This window comes from Eulemur rufifrons, chromosome 27 (genome assembly GCF_041146395.1).
Source record: "Eulemur rufifrons isolate Redbay chromosome 27, OSU_ERuf_1, whole genome shotgun sequence".
NCBI classification, from domain to species: Eukaryota; Metazoa; Chordata; class Mammalia; order Primates; family Lemuridae; genus Eulemur; species Eulemur rufifrons.
Window position 1 is genome coordinate 16,893,025 of NC_091009.1, and position 26,596 is coordinate 16,919,620.

Here is a 26,596-nt window from a genome sequence, read left to right on the forward strand (position 1 = left end):
TGGTAATTGCAAACCATCCTTCAGTGACCATCTTTGTGAGCATACTTAGATATTTAAGTAGTAAAGAATTCAATGAGAACACACATTTGAAATATTAATATTTTCAAAATATGCTAGAAAAAGACCTTATCAATTATATGTCTAATAGAACATATCAGATTCTGTGTTTCTTAACACCCTCACCGACACTAAGTATAATATTATCAGTCTTTTTCATTTCTCCTGGTATAATTGGGAAAACTCTCTTAGCTGCACTTCTTTGATTGTTAATGGGTTAGTGCATCTATTCATGTTTGATCATTTGTGGCTTTTTTATTTTTATTTTATTTATTTATTTATTTTTTTTTTTGAGACAGAGTCTCGCTTTGTTGCCCGGGCTAGAGTGAGTGCCGTGGCGTCAGCCTAGCTCACAGCAACCTCAAACTCCTGGGCTTAAGCGATCCTACCGCCTCAGCCTCCCAGGTAGCTGGGACTACAGGCATGTGCCACCATGCCCGGCTAATTTTTTCTATATATATTTTAGTTGTCCATATAATTTCTTTCTATTTTTAGTAGAGACGGGGTCTCGCTCTTGCTCAGGCTGGTCTCGAACTCCTGACCTTGAGCGATCCACCCGCCTCGGCCTCCCAGAGTGCTAGGATTACAGGCGTGAGCCACCGCGCCTGGCCCATTTGTGGCTTTTTTAATCGAGCATTTGTTCACTGAACTCTATTCATAAGCACAATGCTTAGGAATGTAATAGTGCCTGGTACATTAATACTACATTGTGTGGATTTACTGTAAGTTTCTGTTCCCTTATTTGGACATACTACTTATTTCCACTTTTCTTTCATATTATAAATAATACTGCAGTGTACATCTTTGTATGTCTTTTTTGGTATATATTTTATATTACTTCCTTAAAATAAATTCCTTTTAATGGAATTACTGGGTCAAGGCAGTGAATAATTTGAGACTCTTGATACAGAATGACAAATTTATTTTCAAAGGGCTGGTCCAGTTTACTATCCATCCATTGTTTGGGAGCATCAGTAATTTACTTTTTTAACACTTTTATCAAAATATAACAATACAGAAAAGTACATGTCCCCTAAGTATTCAGCTTAATGAATTTATAAACTGAGCACAGCCATCTGAGCAGCACCCAAGAGCACTGCAGAGCGTTAGAGCACCCCCGGAACCCTGCCTGTGTTCTGTTACAGTCACATCGCCAGCCCTCACTGGCCCGACTGCTGGCAGCAAAGACACATTCTACATAGAATGTTCACAGGCTGACATGTCACTTTTCCCACACATTTGTGTTGATATTTCTATTATGCAAGTAATGTGTTGATACTATTGTAAAATGCATTGAGTGTGTTTTTAAAAGCGTGTGGTATCCCCCTAGTGAACATTTCAGATGTTGGTCTGCATAGTTTTTAGTTTATATTAAATAAATGGGATTGTTTGATTGAATCAGAATGTCATCTTTCACTGATAATTAGGAAAGGAATCCTGCAGTCCGGGATTAGCATAATGGCCAGTCTCTCTTTCTGAGGCTTCTAGAATTTGTGTAGATCAGAACTCCTCAAATTTCAGTTATACGACTCACAGGGGGATTTGTTAAAATGCTCCATCAAGAGTCTGACTTAATAGGTCTGGATGGAGCCTAGGCAACTGTGCTTTTTTCTTTTTTGAGACAGAGTCTCCCTTTGTCACATAGGCTGGAGTGCAATGGCATGATTGTAGCTCATTGTAGCTCACTATAACTTCGTACTCCTGAGCTCAAGTGATTCCTTCTGCCTCAGCCTTCTAAGTAGCTGGGACTACAGGCGTGTGTCACTGTGCTTGGCTAATTTTTCTATTTTTTTGTTGAGATAGGGTCTCGCAGTGTTGCCCAGGCTGGTATTTAACTCCTGGCCTCAAGTGATGCCCTACTTGGCCAGCCAAAGCACTGAGATTATAGCATGAGCTGTTGCACCCAGCTGGAACTGCATTTTCTAAAAAATTTTTTTTCATGTTTTCAAAATTTATTTTTTTATTGATACTTAATAGATGTACATACTTTCAGGATTCATGTGATATTTTGATACCTGTGTACAGTGTGTAATGATCAAATCAAGGTAATTGGGATATCCATCACCTTAAATGGTTTTTTTTTATGCTGGGAATATTTGAATTATTTTCTTCTATTTTGAAATGATACAATTGATTATTGTTAACTGTAGTCACCCTTCTGATCTGTTGAACGCCAGGTCTTATTTCTTCTAACTGTATTTTTGTACACTTCAATCACCTTATGTTCAAGTCCACCTCAACACTCTTCCCAGCCTCAGGTAGCCACCTGTCTGTTCTCACCTTTATGAAATCCACTTTTTAAGCTCCCATATATGAGTGCGAATGTGCAATATTTGTCTTTCTGTGCCTGGCTTATTTCACTTAACATAATGACCTTAGAGGGCACTGCATTTTTAACAACACCTCAGATGACTGACTCAGGCAAGTCACTCTGATGTGAGCTCCACGTGGGCAGGGGCCTAATTTATATCATTCAGTGCTATATTCCTGGCACACATCAGACATCAGTGTGTATTTGCTAAATGAGTAAATGAGTGCTTTGAAAGTTGAAGCAAGGGGGTTATTATTCAGACTTTCCACAGCAGGAATTACAAACGCTGTAGCACTGTCTGATCTGCTGTTTACTTGTCCTGGGGCTTGGAAGAAGTTTCTAAAAGTCTCATACCTTAACATGTGCATGTATAAAATTGTCTGCTTGCCAAGAGAAAATTATAAAGTATTTTGAGAGCTTTTTTTAGAAAATTGTAGTCATCATGTACTTAGTTCAAATGATTTTATAGTATATTGGATTGTGGTTAAATATGATAAGCAAAATTGCTCATATTTAATAAAGTGTTTTGCTTCAGATTAATGAATCTATTCATTTTCTTTCCATACAAAATGATTTTATATATCATTCTAGAAATTGTGGTATTAGAAATAGTTCATACTTGGCATGAATCCAACTCAGAAATGAGTGACCTGTTGTACCAGTACTTGAAAGTATTGATGGTAAATATACTTTATTGTAAAGTGCATAGTTTTTTACATATGTTTGTTTTTGTTTTGTTTTGTTTTGTTTGAGACAGTCTCAATCTTGTCACACAGGCTATTGTGGAGTGGTATCATCATAGCTCATAGCAACCTCTAACTCCTGGGTTCAAACAATTTTCGTGCCTCAGCCTCCCAAGTAGCTGGGACTACAGGTGCATGCCACCACACCTGGCTAATTTTTCTTATTTTTTGTAGAGACAGGATTTCGCTCTTGCTCAAGCTGGTTTGAACTCCTGAGCTCAAGCGATCCTTCTGCCTTGGCCTCTCAGAGTGCTAGGGTTACAGCCATGAGCCACCATGCCCAGCTGACATAAATGTTTTTTAAAAAGATACTAGCCCTTGAGCACATGCTTTTATGTTTGTACCTCATTTATTAGCTATGTGACTTTCAGAAAGTATCATTAGTCTCTCTGGACCTACGTCTCCTCAAACTTAAGATGGAATTAAAATCACCTTTATAGGATTGTTGCAAAAATTGAGTGATGCTGTATGTAGGTGTTTACCCAGTAAATGTTAGTTCCCTTCCTCTTTTCTCCTGTTTAACTTTAGCATCCAGGTTACCTCTTTTTGAGGGAATGTCTTTTTATTTCCTTTATTTCTGAATGAAAACAAAAGCCAAAGAAGTCTATCTTTTTTGTTTAAAGAAAGTAGTGATAAATTATGTGTATTTTGCTAGTGGGTGAAATACTAACCATGATTTTGTTTAAGGATATTTTTCATTTGTTTTCCCGTCTTCTGTCTCATTAGGACATGAAAGATCAGATGTCAACCTCATCTGTGCAGGCCTTAGCTGAAAGAAAAAATAGACAGGTGAGAAAACATCAGAATATAAATATCAGTCAAAAAAAATTCATGGTTAGATATTTGGAATTTAAAAATGCTGACCATCCATGGATCAAGTAACCAAGCAGAAGACCTTTGCTTGTCCCTGGAGTGACACTGGGGGACTTTTTGTGAAGGTCCAGGCAGCCTCCCCCAGGGTTACTATCAACTTCTCCTTCCCCTTCCCCCTCTGGTCCTCTCCTCTGGGCTCCCATAGCACCTTCTGCTTAGCCTTGTTATAAACTTACCACAGAATACTTTATTCATGTGTTTATTCTGCACCTGTTGAGCGCATTCTGTGTGCCAGGCTCTCTGCCAAGGGCTGTAATTACTTATTGTCTCTTTCTCTGCTGGACCCCAGGCTCCTTGAGAAGGAGGAGGGATTGTGTCTTCTTCTTCTTCTTCTTTTTTTTTTTTTTAATCTCTAGCAGTTATTACATTGCCTACCCATAGAACTCACTAGACATTTAAGAATTGAAATTTGATGGAAAGACATTTGGGGAACCTTAACATGTGTTAAATTAGATCGCCGTTTTAAGTATTTTTTTAAAAATTACACACTTCAGTATATGATAGAAACGCCTTTCTAATTATTAAAATACAGTCCTTTTAAAAAATAATCAATGGTCATCTAGAAATTAGACTTGAATTTAAATTGGGATTTGATTTAGACTCTTTTGGTGGGGTAGAATATTTTTTGCCTGTTGCTAAATTGTTAGATGTTTTTTTTTTTTGACAATAGTTTTCTTAAATTCTCTGGATATCCATTTTGCTTAGGAGTAAGAAAGACTTTATGAAAAATGTTAATATTTGCTTTAGATGACTTATCTTAACCTCATTTTGTTTAGATTCCAGAAAGTTACCAATAGTCTATTGAGTAGCCTCTTAACTCAAGAAATCAGCTCACCATTTTTACTAACTAGCAGTCAGGACTTTATAACATAAATCCTTTATACCAGTGAATGTTTGTGAGACACTTAATTTTAAAAACAAGTATTATAAGAGATTAAAGAATGGGAGGGTTTTATAAATCACCTTTTTTTTTGTTTTTTCCCTGCATTTAATGTTTCAAGTCATTGTTTTATGTTTTTATCCTTCTTATCTACCCACCTTGCTCTTTTTTTGAACAGTACAGCTAGGAGAAGCCATTATCTAGTCCAGTTCATCTGGCTCTAACTCTTGAAAGAAGCTAGTGTGTGGCCTCAGTCTGACTAGTTCAGAGTTCCCTTTTCACTTTGACTTGAGTGTGTAGAAAGTTGAGTGACAGTGCCTGAAGTGACAGTGAGGTGGGTAACACCTATCCTCTGTTACTCTTAATTTGAATGTTTTATTCTCTAATAGTACAGTTGTGCTAATGTAAATAAAATGTGTATTTATATAGTGCCTGTCCAAGTATGGCTTAGAATTTTGTTTTAGGCCATGAGTGAAATGTTGTAGAGTCACAGGTTTTTAAGGAATAGCAGGGCCAGGGTTCTCCGAGCGCTCAAGTGGGCAGGTACCAGGTGTTGTGCTGCTCCCTGCCTCCCAGGCACCTCCCACTGTGGCACCCACCCACAGGTGCATCTTCCAGTGCCTGGGGCACTCTTTCCATCTCTTTCCCATTATTGCAGACTCCTGGGCGTCAGATTGATGAATTCTAAGCTAATTCACAATAAAACATAGATGACTCGTTCCACCTAAGTGCAGACCATAGAAAATGTAAGAATAATAGCCTTGATGTGGACCCCAGGAGCATCCAAGGCCCTGGTGATGCCCCAGTTCTCTGTCCTTAACCTCACCATGCACTATGGCCCTTTTTGACTCGAAAAAAATTGTCAGTAGGCCCCAGTGTCTTTCATAGAGGTTCTTAGAGTCTTTGGATCAGAAGGAGCAGGGTGTTTTCAATCTTGACAGCCTTAAGGCCAGGTCAGGGCAGAGCCACCCACAAAAAGCCTTGGGTGTTCTTTACACCAGAGATACTCACCATCCAGCCTCTCACCTGGACTGAAGCCCTGGGCCACTGGAGCTCTCTTAAGAAGAACTTTTCATAACTGAGCTGCTTAGAAACTCTTCTAGTAACTGCCTCAGGACTTAGTGCTCTGCATCCTGAGCTTCCCTGATGATCCTAGTCCCTGAAGTCTGACCATTTGACAGATTTACCTCTGAAAGTCAGGTGAGGGAGGTCAGTGTCTGTGTGGAAAAAGGGCCTGGGCTGTTGGAAGAGCTTTCAGATGGAGAACCAAGTAACTAGTCAGGCTTTTAATAGTGCTAGAGATAAAAAGTACCTGGTAAGAATATTTGACAGCTTTACAAGGGAAAAGAATCGTAGTTGCTAGCATCTTCTGCTTCTTGGTGCAGGGCTGACGTGAACAATTACTTTGACCCAAGGCTTATGGGGATCCGGTCAGAACCAGCTGCTAAGTTGAACACTCACATTCCTGCCTGGCCTCCTCATCTTAAAGGAAGACATACTCACACTTATCCATTTCTGGCTACAAACTTTCTTGAATTCACCCTTGGGAAACCTGACCGTGGTGTCTGGGAGCCCTGGTGGAGAACTCGGACTAAGGGCAGCACTTGGTTGGGTTGTCAGGGTCAGGCATTCCTTGTGGTCATACCTGCTTGGTGAGGTAACCCCCAGTTATCATGTAGGAAGGGCATTGGGTTTTATTCATGGGTAAAACTTGACAGACATTGATGGTTCTTCTGCCTTCTGTTTGTGAGGGGTTATGACTTACCTCTTGTCATCCCAGGGAACTCTACCCTTTCCCCCCCAAAAGCCAAAACTTCCCTGGATCTTACTTTGGGGGGGAGGGGGAGTGCGGGAAGGAACTCTAGATCTCTGGAATCAGTTTAATTAGTACCTATGAGTCTTTTGTGAACTTCCACAAATGCTAGGAAGAGCTCTTCTACAAGAGACTGAATGTTTTTTAAATTGTAATACAGTATACAGATGGATATTTTTTGATTTAGCATAGAAATTTATTTGCATTTTAACGGGACAAAGCCCATTTGTGAGGCCCACGGGGAGAGCTTAAGACACATAAGGCCCTTCCTGGCATTCCTTAAATTGTACCACACAGGCACCAACCTACACCACTACATAAAAGCCTGGCTGGCCCAGGGGAAAAATCGATGATGAGAAATGTGAGAACTCTTTAGATCACTTTTGATGTATCACTTGTTCAGAAATAGTAAGTATTTGTTTTTCCTCCCTCCGGTTATCCACTGATTACACAGGCACTGCTGGGAGACAGTGGCAGCCAGAACTGGAACACCGGAACAACAGATAAATATGGGCGCCTGGATCGAGAGCTCCAGTTAGCCAATTCCCATTTCATCGAGGAGCAGCAAGCACAGCAACAGGTACCCGAGAACCAGTCAGCTGAGGACGGGGTGGTGGAAGCAGGGAGCCTCTCATACTTCCTCTGCCAACCATGGGCTTTTGTTGCTTAATGACAAGCTGGTTAAATCAGAACTCATCCTACAGTTGACTGTTACTAAATGTGTAATAATTGTATGTGTAAAGGCTTTTAAAATCTTTAGAGCATGACTGCTTCAAGACAGCCAAGCTTAGTTAGGTCTCTTAGGAAAAGCAGACCAGATATCTAAAACTGACAGATAAGGCCATTGGTTCTTCAAAAAGAAAACAAAACCTCTTCCCCAGCCTCCATTTGTATACTCAGCTTTTTGTTCATTTCAACAAAGGCACTTTCAGAAATAACCTCTCTTGTTTTTTCATTGAAAATTATTGGTTGGTTCCATTATATGTAAAAATGACTGCTTTGGTAGAGGTTACGGGATAGCAGGAAAGTGAAGTTGACTATGTTTGTGTTGTTTTTGATGTGTAGCTGTGTTACTAAAAGGAAGCTAATGATGATGTAGCTGGGGATTGGCGGATCATCAATGCGTGGAACTATTGGTTCCTAAATGTCGTGTTTATGTGTAGATGTAGGTTATGTGTTCTTTTGTTCTTCTTCCATTGGCATGTCTGCTTAACCAGCCGTCTACTTAAATTGCTATTAAACCAAGCGATTTTTTTCTGTAAAAAGTGAGGAGGATGCAACCCAATTAAAAGTAAATATTTGTCAGTGAGTAGTTGTCCTTGAGGTAACACACTGACACAGGGCCTCCTCTGGTTTGTCCTTGAGGAGGGAGGGAAAGACTGTGTGCATAGTTTTCCCACATCCAGAGATTTGCCAGACTCTCTTGTATTTAAGCTGTGGCAGTCTGTTGTGAATTGAGACCTTGATCTTGGCAATAGGCGTCCTCCTTTCAAACATCCCCCATGTCTCAGTGGTCATCTGTACGTGTGCTTTCGGCCATTGTCTGTTCTCTTATTGGACTTTAGCCAACCAGAGTAAATCTCTCCTGATGGTTTCAAGCCCCGCTGACTGTTCACAAGTTGGATCAGCAGGAGATATCAGTAGCTTGACAATCCAGCCTTTTGAGCAGTGTGTTCTCTCAGAGGCGACGGTCTGGTCCTTTGATTTCTGGGCTTTGCTTCTGAATGTGAATTGTCCCAAGTTGGCAAAGAAACTAGCAGCTGCTAGAGTGCTAGGCTTGGAACCAGGTAAGATGGATTTTAATTGCTTATTTCCCATTTCTCTGGCACCAGTTGATCGTGGAACAGCAGGATGAGCAGTTGGAGCTGGTCTCTGGCAGCATCGGGGTGCTGAAGAACATGTCCCAGCGCATCGGAGGGGAGCTGGAGGAGCAGGCAGTGTGAGTACTGAGATGCCCCTCTCGCCACAGTGAAATTGAGGGGAAAGCCATCCTATGAGACCCCTGAAAAATCCTGGCAGTTACACGGCTGGTAAACCAAAGCTGTTTTACTTATAACTGCATTTTTATTCTGTTTTACAGTAGCCTCCCCCAAAGAAAAAAATCTATTTAATAAAATTTACAACAGGATTTAGGTAAAGTTATTATCTTTAAACACTTTGACAGATAAAAATTCTTCTGAGCAGATACTTGAAATATAGTAGTGAATGGGAATGTGAAACAGAGAAGGCTCTGTAACCTCTGGAGATTTTTGTTCCGAAGAGAATAGGACATAAGCTAATTTAACTTTGTCATCCTATGACTCTCCCGTTACTTTGAACAAAACTTTTTGCTTTGCATCTTAAATTGTAAATATATAACTCCCATTAACAAAAAAAATCTTCCCTCAAGAAACAAATAAAAACAAGAAAACATAACTCGGGTTTTGTTTATATTTCCTTAAGTACAGTCTTTTTTGCACTCTGAAGTATGATAGCAAAAACAGCATTCTTAAATGCTACCACACAATGCCTTTACCATTTTACAAATTTTTTTCCTGAAGAAAAATAAGACAATTCATCATGATATTTCAGAAACTTTTCTGCCTCAGGCTTATGTTTATTGTTATATATTCATTTATTATAAATTATTATTGGGCACCTGTTCTACACCAGGCCCTCTGGGAGAGCCTGGGGATGTAGGAGCAAACAGAAGAGACACTGTCTCTGCCAGTCTGAGAATCCCCCACTTACTGGGTGGAACAGATGTTATATAAATGCGGCAGGTCATCAAGTTATGGCAGTGAAGTGGGAGGGCCGTTGCGACTGGGCGAGTGCGTGCTGCCTGGAGAGCCCTAACTTAGCCTAGGTCTCAGAGAAAGAGGAATTTAACTGCAGCCTGAAGGATGTGTAGACAGTGGCCAGGTGAGGTGAGAGTCGGTGTGGGGCAGGTGGTGAGGGGAGCGTGTGCCAGGAGGAAGAATGCGCACGTGTGAAGACTTAGAGATGTGAAAGTGCTTGGAGCAGAGAGGTTCCATGCGTCTAGAGGCATAGAGCAGACCAGGGAAGGCCTTATCAGCATGGTAAGGAGGTAGGACTTTTTTTTCTAAGCATGATGGGTGACTGTTAGGAGTGATGGCATGATCAGGTGTTAGAAAGGCCCATCTGTCGGATTTAGTTGGTATACGGGAATGGAGCCAGGCAGGAAGCTGGAATAGCAGGAATCTAGGCACACATGCTTAATTTGAATCTAAAATGGGTCAGAACCCAGTTTAGTTTCAGTTTGGGGTGGGAAGGGACTAATGGCCTCAGCTTCTCTGTTGGTGAGGCAGCCTGGTGAGTAGTCGATAATAGAGTCTGAGACTTCCAGGTAGTGATGGTGAATTGAATACACCCCATATCTCTGGCTCTCTCTCCGAAGCCCACAAGAACAATAGTAAAGGGGTTTTCTTTTTAAAAAAGGCATATAACCTATGGGGACATAGGGCATAGGGCATTGAATAATAAAGAATAGCTGTAACATTTTAGATCCTGGAAAGTGGTTAGATCACTCAACAGACCAAAAAAAAAAGCTGAATCCTAAGCTGCCAGAGGGGAACACCAAGAAGCAATGTGATGCACACCACAAAACTCCTGTGCTGTGAATAGCATTTATTCAGTTACAATAATGCAAATACTGAATGTTGATCTAATCAAATTATGGCACAGCTATGTCAGAGGGGAAGGGGAAGTGGGAAGAATGCAGAGGTAAGGAATAAAGTAGGACAAGAACTAAATCCTACTCTTTTCATAGTGCTGAGCTAGTCCTGAGGTACAAGCGCGTTGCTTCCAAAAATGTAGAAAGTACCAAAACAGTAGCGTAAGGAGTTGGAAGCCCTTGCCCTTCGAGGAAATAGGAAACAACTGTGGTTTTTCGTAAAAAGCCTTGTAGGACTATTTGTCTCTTTAAACTGGTATGTGTGTAACTCTGATAAAAATAAAAAGTAAATTAAAAGGGAAAAACATGAGTCTTGGACTTAGACCTGTGCTGTCCAGTATAACAGCCACGAGCCACATGTGGCTATGGAGTCAGTGAAATGCGGCCAGCTGGAATGGAAACGTGCTGCAAGTGTGAAGTGCACTCTGGACTTTGAAGACTTAGTATAGAAAAATGTAAAATCCCTAGAATTCCAAAACCAAAATCATATCTTATCCCAAGGATTTTGCATAATAGATTGGGGTCCTGAATCCCAATGTTGCCTATTTTATATTTGCTAAAACAGAAGCTTAGATCCTATTAATTCATGGCCAGTGCATTGCCAAGTCTTTGCACTTAACCAGCTACCTGTGTGTCTGCTTCTCTCTCTAGTATGTTGGATGATTTCTCTCATGAGTTGGAGAGCACTCAGTCTCGACTGGACAATGTGATGAAGAAACTTGCAAAGGTGTCTCACATGACCAGTGGTATGTATGGTGTTTAAGGCTTAAGAATTTGTACTTAGTTCTAGACGCTCTGTTGGGAGTGGGGGTTCTCTCACAGCCGTGCCCATGCAGATCCCTTTCCTGTGGCATGTTTTTCTGTGGTGCTTTAGGATCAGAGAATGGAAAACTCACGTGTACAGGCCTTCTACTTGTAGCCTTGACTTGGGAAAAGATCTTTGTGCTCCCCCCACCCTATTTGGTGGTTTTTCCCCCAGTGGAGCAACTTTCTTTGCAATTACAAAAGCCTTTTTTTTTTTATTATTTACTTCCTTGCCAAAATAGGAAACTTATTTAAGATAGTAATTAAGAAGCCAGTTACTGTTTCTCCTGAGCATGCTTTCATTGATAAAACACCTAGTACTTCAGAATACGATGGCCTTGTAGATCTAATTTAAATTGTTATTTTTAAATCCATAATGAAATATTTCTAGCAAATTGGGCTGGGTGTGGTCTCTCATGCCTGTAATCCTAGCGCTCTAGGAGAGCAAGGCCGGAGGATCATTTGGAATCAGGAGTTCAAGACTAGCCTGAGCTAGAGCAAGACCTGTCTCTACTAAAAATAGAAAAAATTAGCCAGGCAACTAAAAACAGAAAAAAGAAAAAAAAAATTAGCCAGGCATGGTGGCATGTGCACGCCTGTAGTCCCAGCTGCTTGGGAGGCTGAGGCAGGAGGATTGCTTGAGCCCAGGAGTTTGAGGTTGCTGTGAGCTAGGCACTCTAGAGTGCCATGGCACTCTAGCCCGGGCAACAAAATGAGACTCTGTCTCAAAAAAAAAAAAAATTTCCAGCAAATCTGCACCAGGATGGGGATGAAAAAGTAACAATTTTCAAATGAGTTACTATATAAGATATGTTCCAATGACTCTTTTTTAAGTGGAATCATTTTACTTATTTATTTATTTTTAATTTCAGAGTATTATGGGGGTGCAAACACTTTGGTTGCATAAATTGTCTTTGCACTGCTCAAGTTAGAGCTACAAGCATGCCCATCCCCCAGACAGCGTGTACCACATCTGTTAGATGTGAATTTACCCATCTCCTCCTCCCCCCTCCCACCTGCCCCGACACCCTATGAATGTTACTTCCCATATGTGTACACTGGTGTTGATTGATTAGTACCAATTTAGTGGTGAGTACATGTGGTGTTTGTTTTTCTATTCTTGTGATACTTCACTTAGAAGAATGGGCTCCACTTCCATCCAAGATAATACAATAGGTGGTTCACTTTTTTTAACGGCTAAGTATACTCCATAGTATACATATACCACATCTTATTAATCCACTCATGAATTGCTGGGCACTTGGCTTGTTTCCACTTTCTTGCAGTTGTGAATTGTGCTGCTACAAACATTGGAGTGCAGATGTCTTTTTTATAGAATGCCTTTTTTTCCTTTGAGTAGATACCCAGTAGTGGGATTGCTGGATCAAATGGTAGTTCTGCTTTTAGTTCTTTGTGGTGTCTCCATACTACTTTCCTCAGAGGTTGTACTAATTTGCAGTCTCACCAGCAGTGTATGAGTGTACCTATCTCTCCATATCCACGCCAACATTTGTTGTTTTGGGACTTTTTGTAAAAGTTGTTCTCACTGGAGTTAAGTGATATCTCATTGTGGTTTTGATTTGCATTTCCCTGATAATTAGAGATGTTGAGCATTTTTTCATATGTTTGTTGGCCATTAGTCTAACTTTTGAAAAGTTTCTGTTCATGTCTTTTGCCCACTTTTTAATGGGGTTGTTAGATTGTTTGATTACTACAACCCACCTCGCCTATTACATGGAAAATAATATTTTTAAAATCAAAGAAAATCCAGTATCTCTTCTTTGTCTAGGGGGGGTTGGCTTGGTGGAAGGAGGAACTGAGATATTCCTTGAAGTAATTTGAGTATTCTCAGACAGTAGAACTGTCTCCCACATTAGAACTTTCCTGTTTCTTGACACCTTATTCTTCTGTTGGTTTCTTATTGTCAGGTACATGTCATAAGGTCTAATAGGTTAGTCTCTTAAGAGAAGATTTAAATATTTATGTATATTTACTTTTCAGAAGCTTATTAACTCATAGTCAAGTTACATTGTGGTTCTCTGGGGCTCAGTTTCTTATCAATAAAAACAGGTTGATTTCTACCTCTCCAGGTCATTGTGTAGATTAAATGAAATAATTATAATGTAAAAGTGTTCAACAGTGTCTACCATATATTAGTATTTAGTAAATGTTTTTTAAGAATTGTAAGGCAACAGATGGCCCCAAGGGGAAAAGGCCCGATTATGTACAAAACAAAGGGAAGCTCATAGCTAGAGTTATTTCCTTCTTTCTCTCCAGGGGCAATTATCTTTGTGCTTCTAGCAGGCTCTTCATTGCCTGAAGCTGTGCATAGATGGGAAGCAGGCACCAGCTTAGTTCATCTATCACACACTCAGAGGAAGGTTTGCAGTCTTCTAAGTCCCTCTGTTCTGTGCGCTTCCACCCCACCCCTCTACTTAAAAAAAAAAAAAAAAGGCTTTAATGAAGTATTATATAACCAATTTAAACACCAGGCCTCTCTGTCTTGTATGTAGTAGTCGCAAAGTCAAGTAGCTACTTCAGCACCAGTTTTGTTTGGGGAAGAGCAAGTGAACAAAGATGTACTGTGTCTTTGTTTCTCAGCATTCTGGGTATGAATAATTTAGAAAAGTACTTGCATTGTGATAAGCAGCTCAGTGTGTATATAAATAGCACTGAGGCTTGCTTATGCTTTATTCTACTTTCTCCCAAAAGGAAAGTTTGGAAAGCAAAGTATGAACTTTGGTTATATTTATATAAGAAAAAGAGTCAGGAAACAGAGCAGTTAGCCTGAAAGGCACTTCGTTTTTGACAGGTTGCCTGTGTTTTCATTTTAATCTTACTTGCTACCAAAAGAAATACTGTTAAGGACCTCCTCCTGCTTGGTGGTGTCTGCTTTGATTTGATGACCAGACTATTAATAATTTGTCTATGTTCTTTTCTATACATTTTGCAAAAGTTCACTGCTTTTCAATCAAAGCTGTGTCTAAAAAAGGAAGTGTATCAAGGCACACCAAAGTTTAAGTAGTAATAAACACACAGGTTCCACAGGTCTCGAGAGGCAGAACATCTGCTCCTTCACTTGGCTGGCTGTTTCATGGGCAGAAACCAGCCAAGACTCATGTACTTTTTTGAATGACCCAAGAGAGACATTAATTGCATTATTTGCCTACCCAGAGAAGTATATTTTTTTGAGTAGATACAAAGTTTCTTTCCCCCTTACTTTCCAGCATTCGATTCATCTTTTCTCTTTAGGCTAAGAAAGTATTTTGAGAGAGAGAAAAAAAACTACCATTGGAGTTCCCTTTGTTCCCCTCTGACTTTTTGAGGCAGGTCCTGGAGCTTGGAAAGCTGCTTAAAACTTTTCAGTTGAGGACACAGAAGCCCCTGTGGTTAGTACCTATTCATTCTATGTGGGAAGGCTTTTAGAGAAGTGCTGGGGAGAAGTCTCCTAGGGTAACAGCTCCCTGGAGTTACCTAGTTTGAGCTTCTTAGAAGCAACTTACCACTTCAAAGGAAATGGCTTTAAAGGAGCATTCTTGGGTTGTACCGGCTTGTGTAATGTGTGTTTCTCCTTGGTAAAAACCCCTATTTAAGGCAGTTGCAGAAGAGAGGATGATTGGAGGCGATAGGAGTCTTGGGTAGAGGCTGATGAAAAGCCAAAAAGTAGAAATCTGGTTCAGCGTTGGGAATCTGGCACACTGAGAATGGTGAGATTTCTGGGGAGAGGGAGTCAGCACAGGAGTGGGTGTGAGGTTGAGGAACGAAGCAGTTACTTCTCTGTTTTTGTCCTGGAAGAGAATCAGCTAATCTTTCTAATGAGAGTAGTTTTAAGTTATTGTAAGCATTTTTTCTTTCTTTTTTAATTAATAAACTTTTTAGAGCAGTTTTAGGTTTACAGAAAAACTGAGTGGAAAATAGAGAGTTCCCATATACTCCTTCTCCCCTAACACATAGCAACCTCCCCTGTTACCACACCCCACATCCCAGTGTCACAGTCAGTGAACCTGCACTGACACGTCATTAATCATCCTCAAAGTCCATAGTTTACATTAGAGTTCACTGTTTTTATTGATTAATAATAGATGTACATATTTTCAGGGTACATGTGATAAGGGTTCACTCTTGATGCTGTACATTCTATGAGTTTTCATAAATGTATAATATTATAACATGTATCCACAATTATAGTATCCTACAGAATAGTTTCACTGCCCTAAAAATCCTCTGTGCTCCTATTCAGCCCTCCCTCCCTGTAAGCCCCTGGCAATCACTGATCCTTTTACTGTCTCCATAATTTTGCCTTTTCAGCCATGCATATAGTTGGGATTGTATAGTACAGAGCCTGCTCTCAGATTGGCTTCTCTCAGTAATGTCTAAGTTTCCTCTATGCTTTTTCATGGCTTGATAGCTCATTTCTCTTTTAGTACTAAATATTCCATTGTCTGGATGTATCATAGTTTATCCATTCACCTACTGATGGACATCCTGGTTGCTTCTAAGTTTTGGCAATTATGAATAAAGCTATAAACATCCATGTGCAGATTTTTATGTGGACATAAGTTTTTAGTTCATTTGGGTAAGTAATAAGGAGTGCAGTTGCTGGATGGCAATGGTAAGAGTATGTTTAGTTTTGTAGGAAACTGCCAACCCATCTTCCAAAGTGGCTATACCATTCTGCATTTCCAACATGTCCTGTTGTTCCACATCATTGACAGCATTTGATGTTGTCGCTGTTTGGGGTTTTGGCCATTCTAAATAGATGTGTAATATATCTCGTTGTTTTTATTTGTATTTCCCTAATGACATGTGACGTTGGACATCTTTTCGTATGATTATTGGCTGTGTCTTTTTGAGATGTCTGTTCAGGTCTTTTGCCCATTTTTTAATTGGGTGGTTAGTTTTCTTATTGGTGAGTTTTAAGAGTTCTTTGTATATTCTGGATAACAGTCCTTTATTACATGTGTCTTTTGCAAATATTTTATCTCAGTCTGTGGCTTGTCTTAAGCAGAAGTTTCAAATTTTAATGAAGTCCCAATTTAATTATTTCTTTCATATGTAGTGCCTTTGGTGTTGTATCTAAAAAGTCATTGCCATACCAAGGTCATCTAGGTTTTCTCCTGTTATCTTCTAGGAGTTTTATAGTTTGACATTTTACATATAGGTCTGCGATCTATGTTGAGTTAATTTTTGTGAAGGGTGAAGGTCTGTGTCTAGATTCTTCTTTTTTTGCATATGGATGTCCAATTGTTTCAACACCATTTTACTGAAAAGACTGTCTTTGTTGTATTGCCTTTGCTACTTTGTCAAAGATTAGTTGACTGTATTTATGTGGGCTTATTTCTGAGCTGTCTGTTATATTGATCTATTTGTCTATGCCATTAATTCCACACTGTCTTGATTAATGTTATATCTTGTACCACAGTTCTTGGACACTCTGTGCCTTTTTTTTTTTTTTTTCTTTTTGGTCTTTTTTTTCTCTTTGCTTTCCAGTTTTGGAGGTTCTATTGATACATCCTAAAGCTTGGAAATTTTTTCCTCAGCCATGTCCAGTGTACTAATGAGCCCATCAAAGGTATTCTTCATTCTTGTTATAGTGTTTTTGATCTGTAGCATTTCTTTTTGATTCTCCCCTAGAATTTCCATCTCTCTGCTTACATTATCCATGCGTTCTTGCATCTTGTCTACTTTTTCCATTAAAACCCATAGCATATTAATCATAGTTTTTAAAAATTGCTCATCTGATAATTTCAACATTCCTGCCATTTGTCTGTTTCTGATGTTTGTTCAGTCTCTTCATACAGTTGTTTTTTTTGCCGTTTAGTTTTTTTGTCGAAAGATAAACATGATATACTGGGTAAAAGGAACTGTGGTAACTAGACCTTTGGTAATGCGGTGGTGAAGTCGGGGGGGGGGGGGGGGGGGGGGGGGGGGGGGGCATGCGATAGTCTCGTGACTGGGTCTCCGCCTGTTGGTGACCTGTGCCCCGGGCTGTGAACTTCACCAGGGCTGCTCAGTTTCTCCACCCCCAGGGGGAATAGGATGGTTAGAGTGGGCTGCAGTTGGGTATTTATTTCACTTCCCCAGGCCAGTTAGGCCCTGATAAAAACCCCAGCAGGTTAGCCTCTGGTTAGGTAAGTTTCTCCTGAGGGCGAACTTTAAGAACAGAGGGTTCCCCTGCATTTCAAAATGTTTTTTTCCCCCCTCCACCTGCTAGAAGCATGAGGGGATTTGTCTCCTGGTTGAGCTCCTGGAGGTAGAACTCACAAAAATGTGAGGGGCCCCTTTGACCAGGTCCCCCTGGAGTTTTTTTTTTAATCTCAGACTTGTCTACACTGAGCCTTCAGTGGCTCGTCAGTTGTAGTGGGGTTTCCCTGCCCTGGTGCTGATTCCCTGGGTTTCTGCTCTGGTAAGTTGTGGTTCCTGTATCTGCCTGTAGGTGTCTCCAACTTTAGGGGTAGCAGTTTTCTCTTGTGACCTCACTTCTCTGATGGATCTAAGAAGGGTTGCTTTTTCAGTTTGTTCAGCTTTTTACTTGTTATTAGAATAGAGTGGTGACTTCTAAGCTCTTTACATGCCAGACCAGAAATTGGAAATCTAACATTTTTAAATAGATTTTAAAAATGCTAGATATTCGAAGTTTTATTGACCATTGAAGTAATTTGTTAAACAGGTTAAAAGTGTTTTCTTTAGTAGGCCACCTCTGCCTCCCCAGGCCCTTCGGAATAGTCCTGCTTCAGAAGAGGAATGAATAGAGTTGGGGTCTCTATCCTAACCAGTTACTGATTACCAAATGAGTTTCTGGCATGTCTGAGGTAGACCAAGCTGATCAACATTTAGGACATACTTGCTTTACCTAGTGGAGAGTGTTGCAATCTATTTTTCTAGAATCAAATCTTTTTAGAATGTGATTCTCAATAGCTTTCAAATGAACTTTAATGAATCAGTATACCTTTCTATTTCTACTCCCTGCTCTCAACATTTGGGTAGACTCTGGCCACTTTTTGCCTGTTCTAAATTGTTGGTAGGGTAGAAAGTTTCAGAAAAGACATTCTGCTTTCATTTACAGGTGAGCTGTATAAATTAACACAGTTACTGGTTAAGTAATCTTGTTTGACTAGGTGTGGTGTGAAATTAATCATGTTCTCTCACTGGAGCTTGGTTTTTCAGCTGTTTATTCCTAAAGTGACCAGCAGTAGCTTTCATCTCCTTTCCCTCCTCCCATTATGCTCTTTGAGGAAAAATGTGATGATTGTTGAATTAAACGACTTAACTTTGGTGGGGGATTAAAGCAGACAGACTTTGATCTGTAATACCAGTGCCAACAACTTTTTCAGGGATAAGCTAACCACCAGTAGAAAGCAAAGATCCACATATTTTAGTTAAAGACCTGAGACACAAAGCACGTACTTCCTGCGAGGCACGTTTCCAGGGACTGGCAAAGTTGTGAATGCACGCGAAGTGCAGAGCAGCTGTAGAGTAGCAGCCACCTGGGCAAGTTCAAGATCCTCTCTGCCCCCATCATTTGCACGTTCTGTCCCTTTTCTGCTTCAGAGGTGTTGTCTTAAATTCCATGTAACTGGATCTTGGGGAAAGTGGAATCCCTGAGAGAGCTAATCCTCGTGTCCTGCCTTCCAGATCGGCGCCAGTGGTGTGCCATAGCCATCCTCTTTGCAGTCCTGTTGATCGTCCTGATCCTCTTCTTAGTGCTGTGATGGTGTGGCCTGAGGGTGCGAGTTCCTCCTGCACGTGAACCAAGGGGAGGAGAAGCGAGCACCTGCGACGTGGCTGTCTACTCACATTCCTCTTCTGGAAACATATCGCTGCACTGACTTTTCTCTGTGTGACCCCACAATTGAGACAGCTCCTCCGTCCCAGCGCTGGAAGGGCCAGTGGGAAGAGGAAATAGACGACTGCACTCGTGGTGCCGGCTGGATGACAAATGCCCCGTGCCGCCTGTCCTGTTCTGAGGACAACTAGCCACTGCTTTGCCTCCATGGACCTTGTTCCCTGAGGAGGGACTCTGAGTAATCCAGAAAAATTAGCAGATTCCACTAGTGTTTTGCTGTGCTCATTCCATGCATCCTTGGCAGCTCTTTTCTTCTGCTCAGACCCTTCCCCTGCGCAGGCAGTGCATTGCTGCCCCATCAAAAGAAACCTGTCGGGAATGCGAGCTTCTGGTATGTTTCGTTTCCCATTGCTGTAGCATTTCTAAGCCCCCGAGAGCTGATTATCATTGAGGACAGAGGTTCAGAAACAGTTTGTGGCAGAAAATGCAGTGTTTCATTTTTCAGGGATAAATGATGATATAAAATTGCTTTTCCAGGTGCATTTCTTTGTGGTAGGATAGCTAATGGAAAGGAACGAAACACCCTGGGGTTTGGGTGGCTTTAATTGACGGGAGCCATTAAAAAAGGCAGCAGGACCCTGCACTGGCACACCTTAGGGAAGGGTTGATGATGTCGCCAGAGGTCAGAGCCTGGACCTTGCCAACTTGATGTTGCTATACCAGCGCTTCCTCCCCAAGGTGCAAATTGCATTTTTAGGGTGATTCTTACATATGTTGTTGCTAATAGTTCAGCAGCACACTTGAATGAGTTGGGATACTGGATTATCCTCACTGATAGTTCTTTTATTCCTGTGGCACTCGACTTCGGGGGAATGGGGTTGGGAATGGATAGTACATTTATTACATTTACTCAGAAACTATAATGACCAAAAAAAGGCTAGTGCTGGACCAGACTTCTCTTACCCTGCGTGTAATGGCGAGGATGGGTAGGTGAACTTGGTTCTTCCTCCCTAAGGTGACAACTTGATTTTATCTTCTATTCGAATAACTGAGCCAATCCAAATTTAAATGATAGTTGCTTTAATTGAGCATAAGTAGCTGACACTGCTGAAAACACTAAACTTCAAGCTTCTGATGACTTTTTAAATGCCTCAGATGTATACATGTATATAGGATATTTTTTATAACTTCCCTGATGAATAATCAGATATTAAAGTAGCATTTGGACCCAGAGCCAGAACTCAGTGGTAGGGGCTGCTGGTCTCTCCTCGGCATCTTCTCTTGCCCTTGGAAAGAACAGCAACACCTGGAGAGAGTTCTAGCTTTGACTTCTCATTTCCTTATCTTTTTGGGTGCATTCCTCCACACGCTAACTTTTTTTTTTTTAACCTTTCTTCCCCCATGTTTTGTTTGTATTTCTTGTGGTTTTGTTTTGGGATTTTGTTTTTTCCCCCTCCCCATTTTTTGTGATTTACAATGACGTGCTTGCCCAGCTAACTTTTGAATTGCACTTTTTAATAAATATTTGTAACAATTTTTTTAAAGAAGGATATTTTATCTGATTTGGGATCATGGTAGGGAGGGAAATCTGCCTGTTGATGGAAGTTAAAAGCAAATTTATAAAACTAAAAGGGTGGTTGACATCCATGTTTACACTCAGCTCTAATGTTTGATATATAAATAACTTATTTCTTTTCAAATTAGGAAAAAAAGTGAATATTACAAAGGGCTTCAGGTATAGGATACTAGGTTATTTATGTTTTACAAAGTTTTAAGACTTATTCAAATAATCTTCTGTAAGCTTAGAATGGGGGTGATCCTTAGATTTGCATTACAAAGTAGATATCTTTTCTTAAAAATAAATCTGGACTTTGTCTAAATATTGTAAACTACACACCACATTATAAGACTACCCTATTTAAAAGCCATGCTATCGTTCTGCTGTTACTAGATTTACTGTGCCACACATAAAGATGATGTATGTCAGTAGGGCCTGTTTGGAACATACCTGGTCTTTAACGAGGAAGATACTCCCATTCGTTAGGGGACCAAGTTTTGTGACCCTGAGGCGTCATTATGCTTAGCTATATTTCAGATCAGCATGGGGACCCCATGATTCAAGGTGTTAACTAAACAGTGGCTATTGTAGAGCTGTCTGAGGCCGAAGCTGGATAAGGAACAATTTAGAAAGAGAAAATCTACTTAAATGCAGATATTCTCTGTGTCTCCACATACTCCTGCCCCAGGCTGATGTGATCCTGGGTCTGATCCTTTGGGTCCTGACTGGGCAGTCACTGTGGGACCACTGTTCATTTGAAGGGCCTTTACTCAGGCTCCAAACGGTGGCAGCCAAAGAGAACAAGCCAAGAACTTAGATTTATTTTTAAGGACAAATATTTCCTTCTCAGTGATCTTATGTTAGCGAGCTTTAGAGGGAGCCCCAGTGGTCCCCTCACCCTGTGTCCTAGATGGGGAGAGTAAGTGGACATCACTGGTGCCCCACGTTACTTACAAGCGCGTCCTTGTAGCACTTGGGGCTTTTTTCCCTTCAGGCTTCTGTACCTAGTACCATATTCCAGTTTCAAAGCACTGGCAGAATGTGATGGATAACAGAGAAAGAGCTCAATTTATGTTCATTGAAAGAACATTTTACTTAAATGATTTGGGAGGTAGAATGGGGAATGAACTATTGAGAGAGTTTGTCATAATGTAAATCCAACTGGAGAACTAAAATATCTTTAGATTTTAGTCCTGATTTTTGGTCTTGTCTCTGCGGACTGTGAAGAATCACAATGCCATGTATGCCTGGTCTGTGTGGCAATCGGAAGTTGCAGCGTGTGTGTGCTACATGAGGATCTTCCACAATTTCAGAACGCACGCCTGAGCTGAAGGGGGAGAAATTGGTAACTTGCCCATTATTCTCTGCTTTTAGCCAGAGTTAAACAGACTGATGGGTCTGGTAGCCAACAACTTGGCAACTTCCACTCCTTCTCACCTCGTGAGATTAGGGGCTGTGAAAAGAAATCTAGTCTAACTCCAACAGAAATCTGTCTCTGTGAAGTGTTTTACCTTCTGTAAGTAGAGGTGGTAGAGCCAAGATTTTTCTTTTGGTAATTTCCCTGGCTGTAAAGCGAGACCAGAGGGTTATCTATTCCCTTTTACCTTTTTGAAGAATTCATAGCATTTGAAGATCGAAAAATTGAAATGATAAATACGAGTTGCTTTTCAACTCTGTGGACATTGTACCGTTTGGCTTTACCTTGTACCATGAGATGAATTTGTAAACAAAACAAAATTGGACTGTCTGGAAAGCTAAAATGGTAAAATATGGAATGTACTGCCTCTAATTTTCCCTCTTTGTCTTCTTCTCACTCACATTTTTTCTCTCCCAGGTTTTTTAAGATTTTTTTTTAAAAAAGGAATGGTTTTTGCCCATCAAGAGTAGAAAGAGGTAAAACCAAGGATTCCTAGGCCTCTAGTCCCTCAGTCACTCTGCACCATCCCCGAGCAAAATCCATTCCTGAAGACAGCGCCCCAGCTAATGGCCTTGCTAGGCCCCCAGTGGCACAGCAGCCTTTGCTTCCGGTTAAGGGGAACTTTAGTCACCTGGCTGGCCTGAGAGGAGGTGGTCTTTCTTCCTTTTCCCTTTCCCTGTCCCTTTGCTGAGAAAGCAGGTATCTTTCAATCGCTCTGATTAGAACAAATCAGCTTAGAGATGTTACTCACGAAAACAGTATGTACAAAAGTTTAAGGAAAAGAAAAATAGAATAACTTGAGAAGAATTCAGCTTGAACAGGACTGAATTGCTAGAATGGCCATGATGCAAGGATAATACAGCAAAGAGCCATCCATGAGAAAACTGTGCAACTCAAGCCTGGGGGTGAGAACCCTAGTTCACAAATCCTTGGAATATATAGCGCATGATTCTTTGGGGCAGAGAGGCTGGCTGGAGCACGAGGCTCTCGCTGCCGACTGTACGTAACTAATCCACACCCATGGCACAGGCTCAACATGGGGAATGAGGCCGCCAGACAGGGCACACCTGTCCCCCTAAGAGCCCCATAAGAGAGAAGTGCTCTCTGCAGAGTCTAGACCTGGCAGGGACCATGAGACCACAGATAGGTGGTCACTCTGTGGCCAGTCACATAAATCTCTAGACTACTCTAAGCCCTACCATTACCTTATTTAAATTCCCACTAGCTAGAGAGGTAGAGGACGCTGCCTCCAAACCAGTAAGTAGGAATAAACACAAAACAATGCTTCACAACTCAGCTTGAAAAGAATTGCTGGGCATAACAGGTGCAAGATCCCAAAGCCCATGTAGTACCCGGGGGTGGGGTGGGTGTGGGAGAGGAGACATCCATGTGCTGCCGCTGTGGTCACTGCTGCGACCTGCCCTGCTCTGACTTCGGGCCTGGTTTGTACAGTTCCCTCTGCTTTCTGGACGTGCCCTCTCATGGCCCAGCGCTCTCACTTCTCTGAGCCTAACCCCCCCGGCCTCAAGCATGCACACAGCGAAATGCAAGGCACGGCGGGTTCTCTGAGGAGGGTGAGTAGGCAGTTTTTCTGAGAACATGGGGTTCGTCCACACACCTCGGTCCCAGGTGGGGCGGGGCAGAGGGGATGCTAAGTTACAGGAGGCAGAAGGCAGCAGCTCAGAGAGCAGGGAGAATGTAGCTGGGAGAATGACAGGAAGTTTCAGTTGCATGGATGCAGCAGGGAATGGCTGAGGTCACCTTGATTGGGAGGCTGAACAGCGGAGCTTTGTCTAACTGACGTGGGAACAGTGTGCCTCCCCCTTCCTGAATTCCCCAGTGGGAACACTGCTCCTGCTCTGCGGCTTCACACTCAAAGAAACAATAAGCCTGAAAGGAAGAAGTCTCTTCGGGGCCTCGGAAGTGCCCATTGCAGGTCTTTCCTGTCAGGTTTGGCTTTTCCACGTGCTGCTGCCGATGTGGGCAAGGTGGCTGGAGAGCGTGGTGTTTTCCAAGGCCTCCGGATGTCCTTGTGCAGTGTCAGTCCTCTGCGGGTCCCCGGCCAGTAACAGCAAGCTTTCCGCCACCCACTGGTGCGGGGAGGAAGACCTCTGCTGTCAGCAAGAGGACTGCCACTCACTGAGTCACTGCAAATCCACTTTCCAGCTGCTGGAGCACACGGGCCCAGGGGTCTTGAAGACCCTCATGTCAAACTGGGGTGTCAGACCGGAAGTTGATTTCACCGTAGACAACTGCAGTTGGCCCACAGCTGGGGTAACAGTGTTATAATGTCTTGACCTTTTTGCTTTTTCTTTTCCTTGTATGAACTAGGTTCTCTTCTTGAAGGGAGGATACTTTTTGACTCTTGACACCTTGAAGATTCTTACGTTAATTTTCTTCTATCATTTCATCCACTTGTACGATAGTCCCCCCTTATCCACAGCTTCGCTTTCCGAGGTCTCAAGTCACCCTCTGGGAATGTGTTGAGCCAGAAAGCATTAACCCTATACAGAGACTTCAGCAAGGGATCCTTCTGTATGTGTAGGAAAAAACATGCTATGTAGAGTTCTGTACTATCCACACTTTCAAGCATCAACTGGGTGTCTTGGAACGTATGACCTGCAGGTAATAGGGCACGACTGTATACTTCAAAACATCACCTTGTACACAATAAAAACATACCTTGTTTTCTGTCAGTTTGACTTCTGTCAAAATCGCAATGACTTCTAGGTGCTGCAGTTCTGCATGTGGACTGGCTGCCGGATCGAGGAGCTTCCCTGTATGAGATGTTGAGGGACCGTCCTAAGATGGTGACTTCTCATTCATCACCCTGTGGCAGCTCAGTTAGAATTTGGTGGCAGCAGCCACATGTCCACAGAGCCACTCCCTCTCAGCTGGATCAGTGAGGTTTTTCCCAGCCCTTGTTTTGGGACCGCAGCCTCCACTGAAGCACCGTGGGTCCAGCTGGGAAGTGGGGCGGTCACGTGGCCAAGACCAACTCCTGATGAAGCCAGAACTTGGCTCCTCTCTTCAGGACTTCAGCCGTGAAGTGCAAATACTACGCAAGCCAACTCAGACAGGCAGAACCTCTTCCAGGGCATTGATAAGCCATAAAACCAAGCCATCCTGCGGCTCCATGACGCACTGTGCGACACACAGTGGTGACCCACAGACTATGCATTGATAGCTGTTTCGTGAGTAATACGCAGAGCACATGTTTTTGGGTATTTTAAAGTACATGAGTGGCTGTATTTCAGCAGCTGATGGACTCCAAATGTTTTGCTTTTTATTATTCCAGCCCTTCAGATTTCCCCAGAATTGTCACCTTCGAGCATGTGTCTCCTCAGTGTGTTCCCAGATTTCTTTATTTATGCGACTGTCGTGTTGTGCAGAAGAAAACAGCTTTTACTCCGTTCAGGGAACTTTAGAATCTGCGCTGATATCTCAGAAAGGCAGAAAGGCAAAGACTGCTCCGGCTGGGCTGGAATGTCTCACTTCTCCCTTGGTGTCACTTCCTTTCCATTCTGGTGTCTTCCCATTTCGTCCTGCAGCCTCCTACTCCCTGGATTTCTTTCCATGGGAGAAGCCATTCTCTCGGAAGCTGTTTTTCTCCTCGGTCGTTCCCACTCTCTGGCTCCCGCTCGCGTCTTCAGAGGTCTGGGTGCTGCCACCACACTTGCCTCAGACCCAGTGTCGCTCTGCCAGGGGCTGCGGCCAGCCCGGCCTCCAGCTGCCACTCAGAGCTCAGCTCCAGTGGACTCCGAGCCTTCTGGCCCCAAACATCCTCTCACACCCAGCCCTGCCCAGGGACACATGCAGAAGGCTCTGCTGGCTCAGCCGATGCTGCATGGGCGGAAGGGGGGGAGGAAAAAGCCAAGAGGACCGATTCTCCCTGGAACCAGCATGTACTTCCTAGCTAAGGGCATCGATAAGAATTGATGAAATTTGCAGGTTAAGAACTTTCATTAACCAAATACCCCAATGGTGACAGAAAGGAAAATTCAGACCATATTACTAAAGCTCTGTTGGTCTTAAGAATAAAAAAATATATAGAAGGTATCAGATATTTGGGCCCCCAAGATAGCTGAGAACTCATTTCTCAGGATTATGTAAAACCTTTCAGGTAATTTTAATTGTGTGACTATACTACATGAGCTTCTAGTGCTACCATTTTGAATGAATTGACTGTTTTCTTCCACCATCACCCCTCCCTTCCAAATCCATTCATTCATTTTCCTGTACAGCCCATTTCTGTTTTCTAATGGTACAACCAGAGCTGCCAGGTAAGGTTGGGCCCTATACAAGGAGACCCCACTGTGGGACAAACAGGGTCAAAATCCATCCTGTTCTGCTGGTCAAGCCATGTGACCTGGCCTGGGCCAGGGTCCAGCCAGACGAAGGGTGCATTTTTCTCATTTGCACAGATGTCCTATGTGGGTTAGCTGTGGCCCTGCTCCTGACCTCGGTTGGTTCACAAGCCAGAAACTGAATCAATGGGCAGAGTTTAGTGTTGTAATTTCAGCAAGGTTTACAACAAAGACACGTAATGGCGTGTTGGGCTTCATCTTGCTACATGGTAAGTGCTGTATTTGGTGTCCTTTTCACTCAGCCACACCAGCTGTGGGAAGCAGGAAGGGAACTTGTTGGGGAAGGAGGCTCCAGTGAAAGCCTGGCTTGTTCC

General features: G+C 42.1%; 1 protein-coding gene across 1 annotated transcript in view; it reads left to right on the plus strand.

The window, feature by feature from the left end:
• Positions 1 to 20,435, plus strand: part of STX6 (syntaxin 6) — a 42,492-nt gene extending 22,057 nt beyond the window's left edge. The window contains exons 4-8 of the mRNA XM_069459354.1: positions 3,838 to 3,900; positions 7,132 to 7,257; positions 8,510 to 8,616; positions 11,002 to 11,096; positions 18,790 to 20,435. Of these exons, the coding sequence (XP_069315455.1) occupies positions 3,838 to 3,900; positions 7,132 to 7,257; positions 8,510 to 8,616; positions 11,002 to 11,096; positions 18,790 to 18,866 (468 nt within the window). The 3' untranslated portion in view covers positions 18,867 to 20,435. The remainder of the gene's footprint in view (positions 1 to 3,837; positions 3,901 to 7,131; positions 7,258 to 8,509; positions 8,617 to 11,001; positions 11,097 to 18,789) is intronic.
• Positions 20,436 to 26,596: the final 6,161 nt, after the last annotated feature.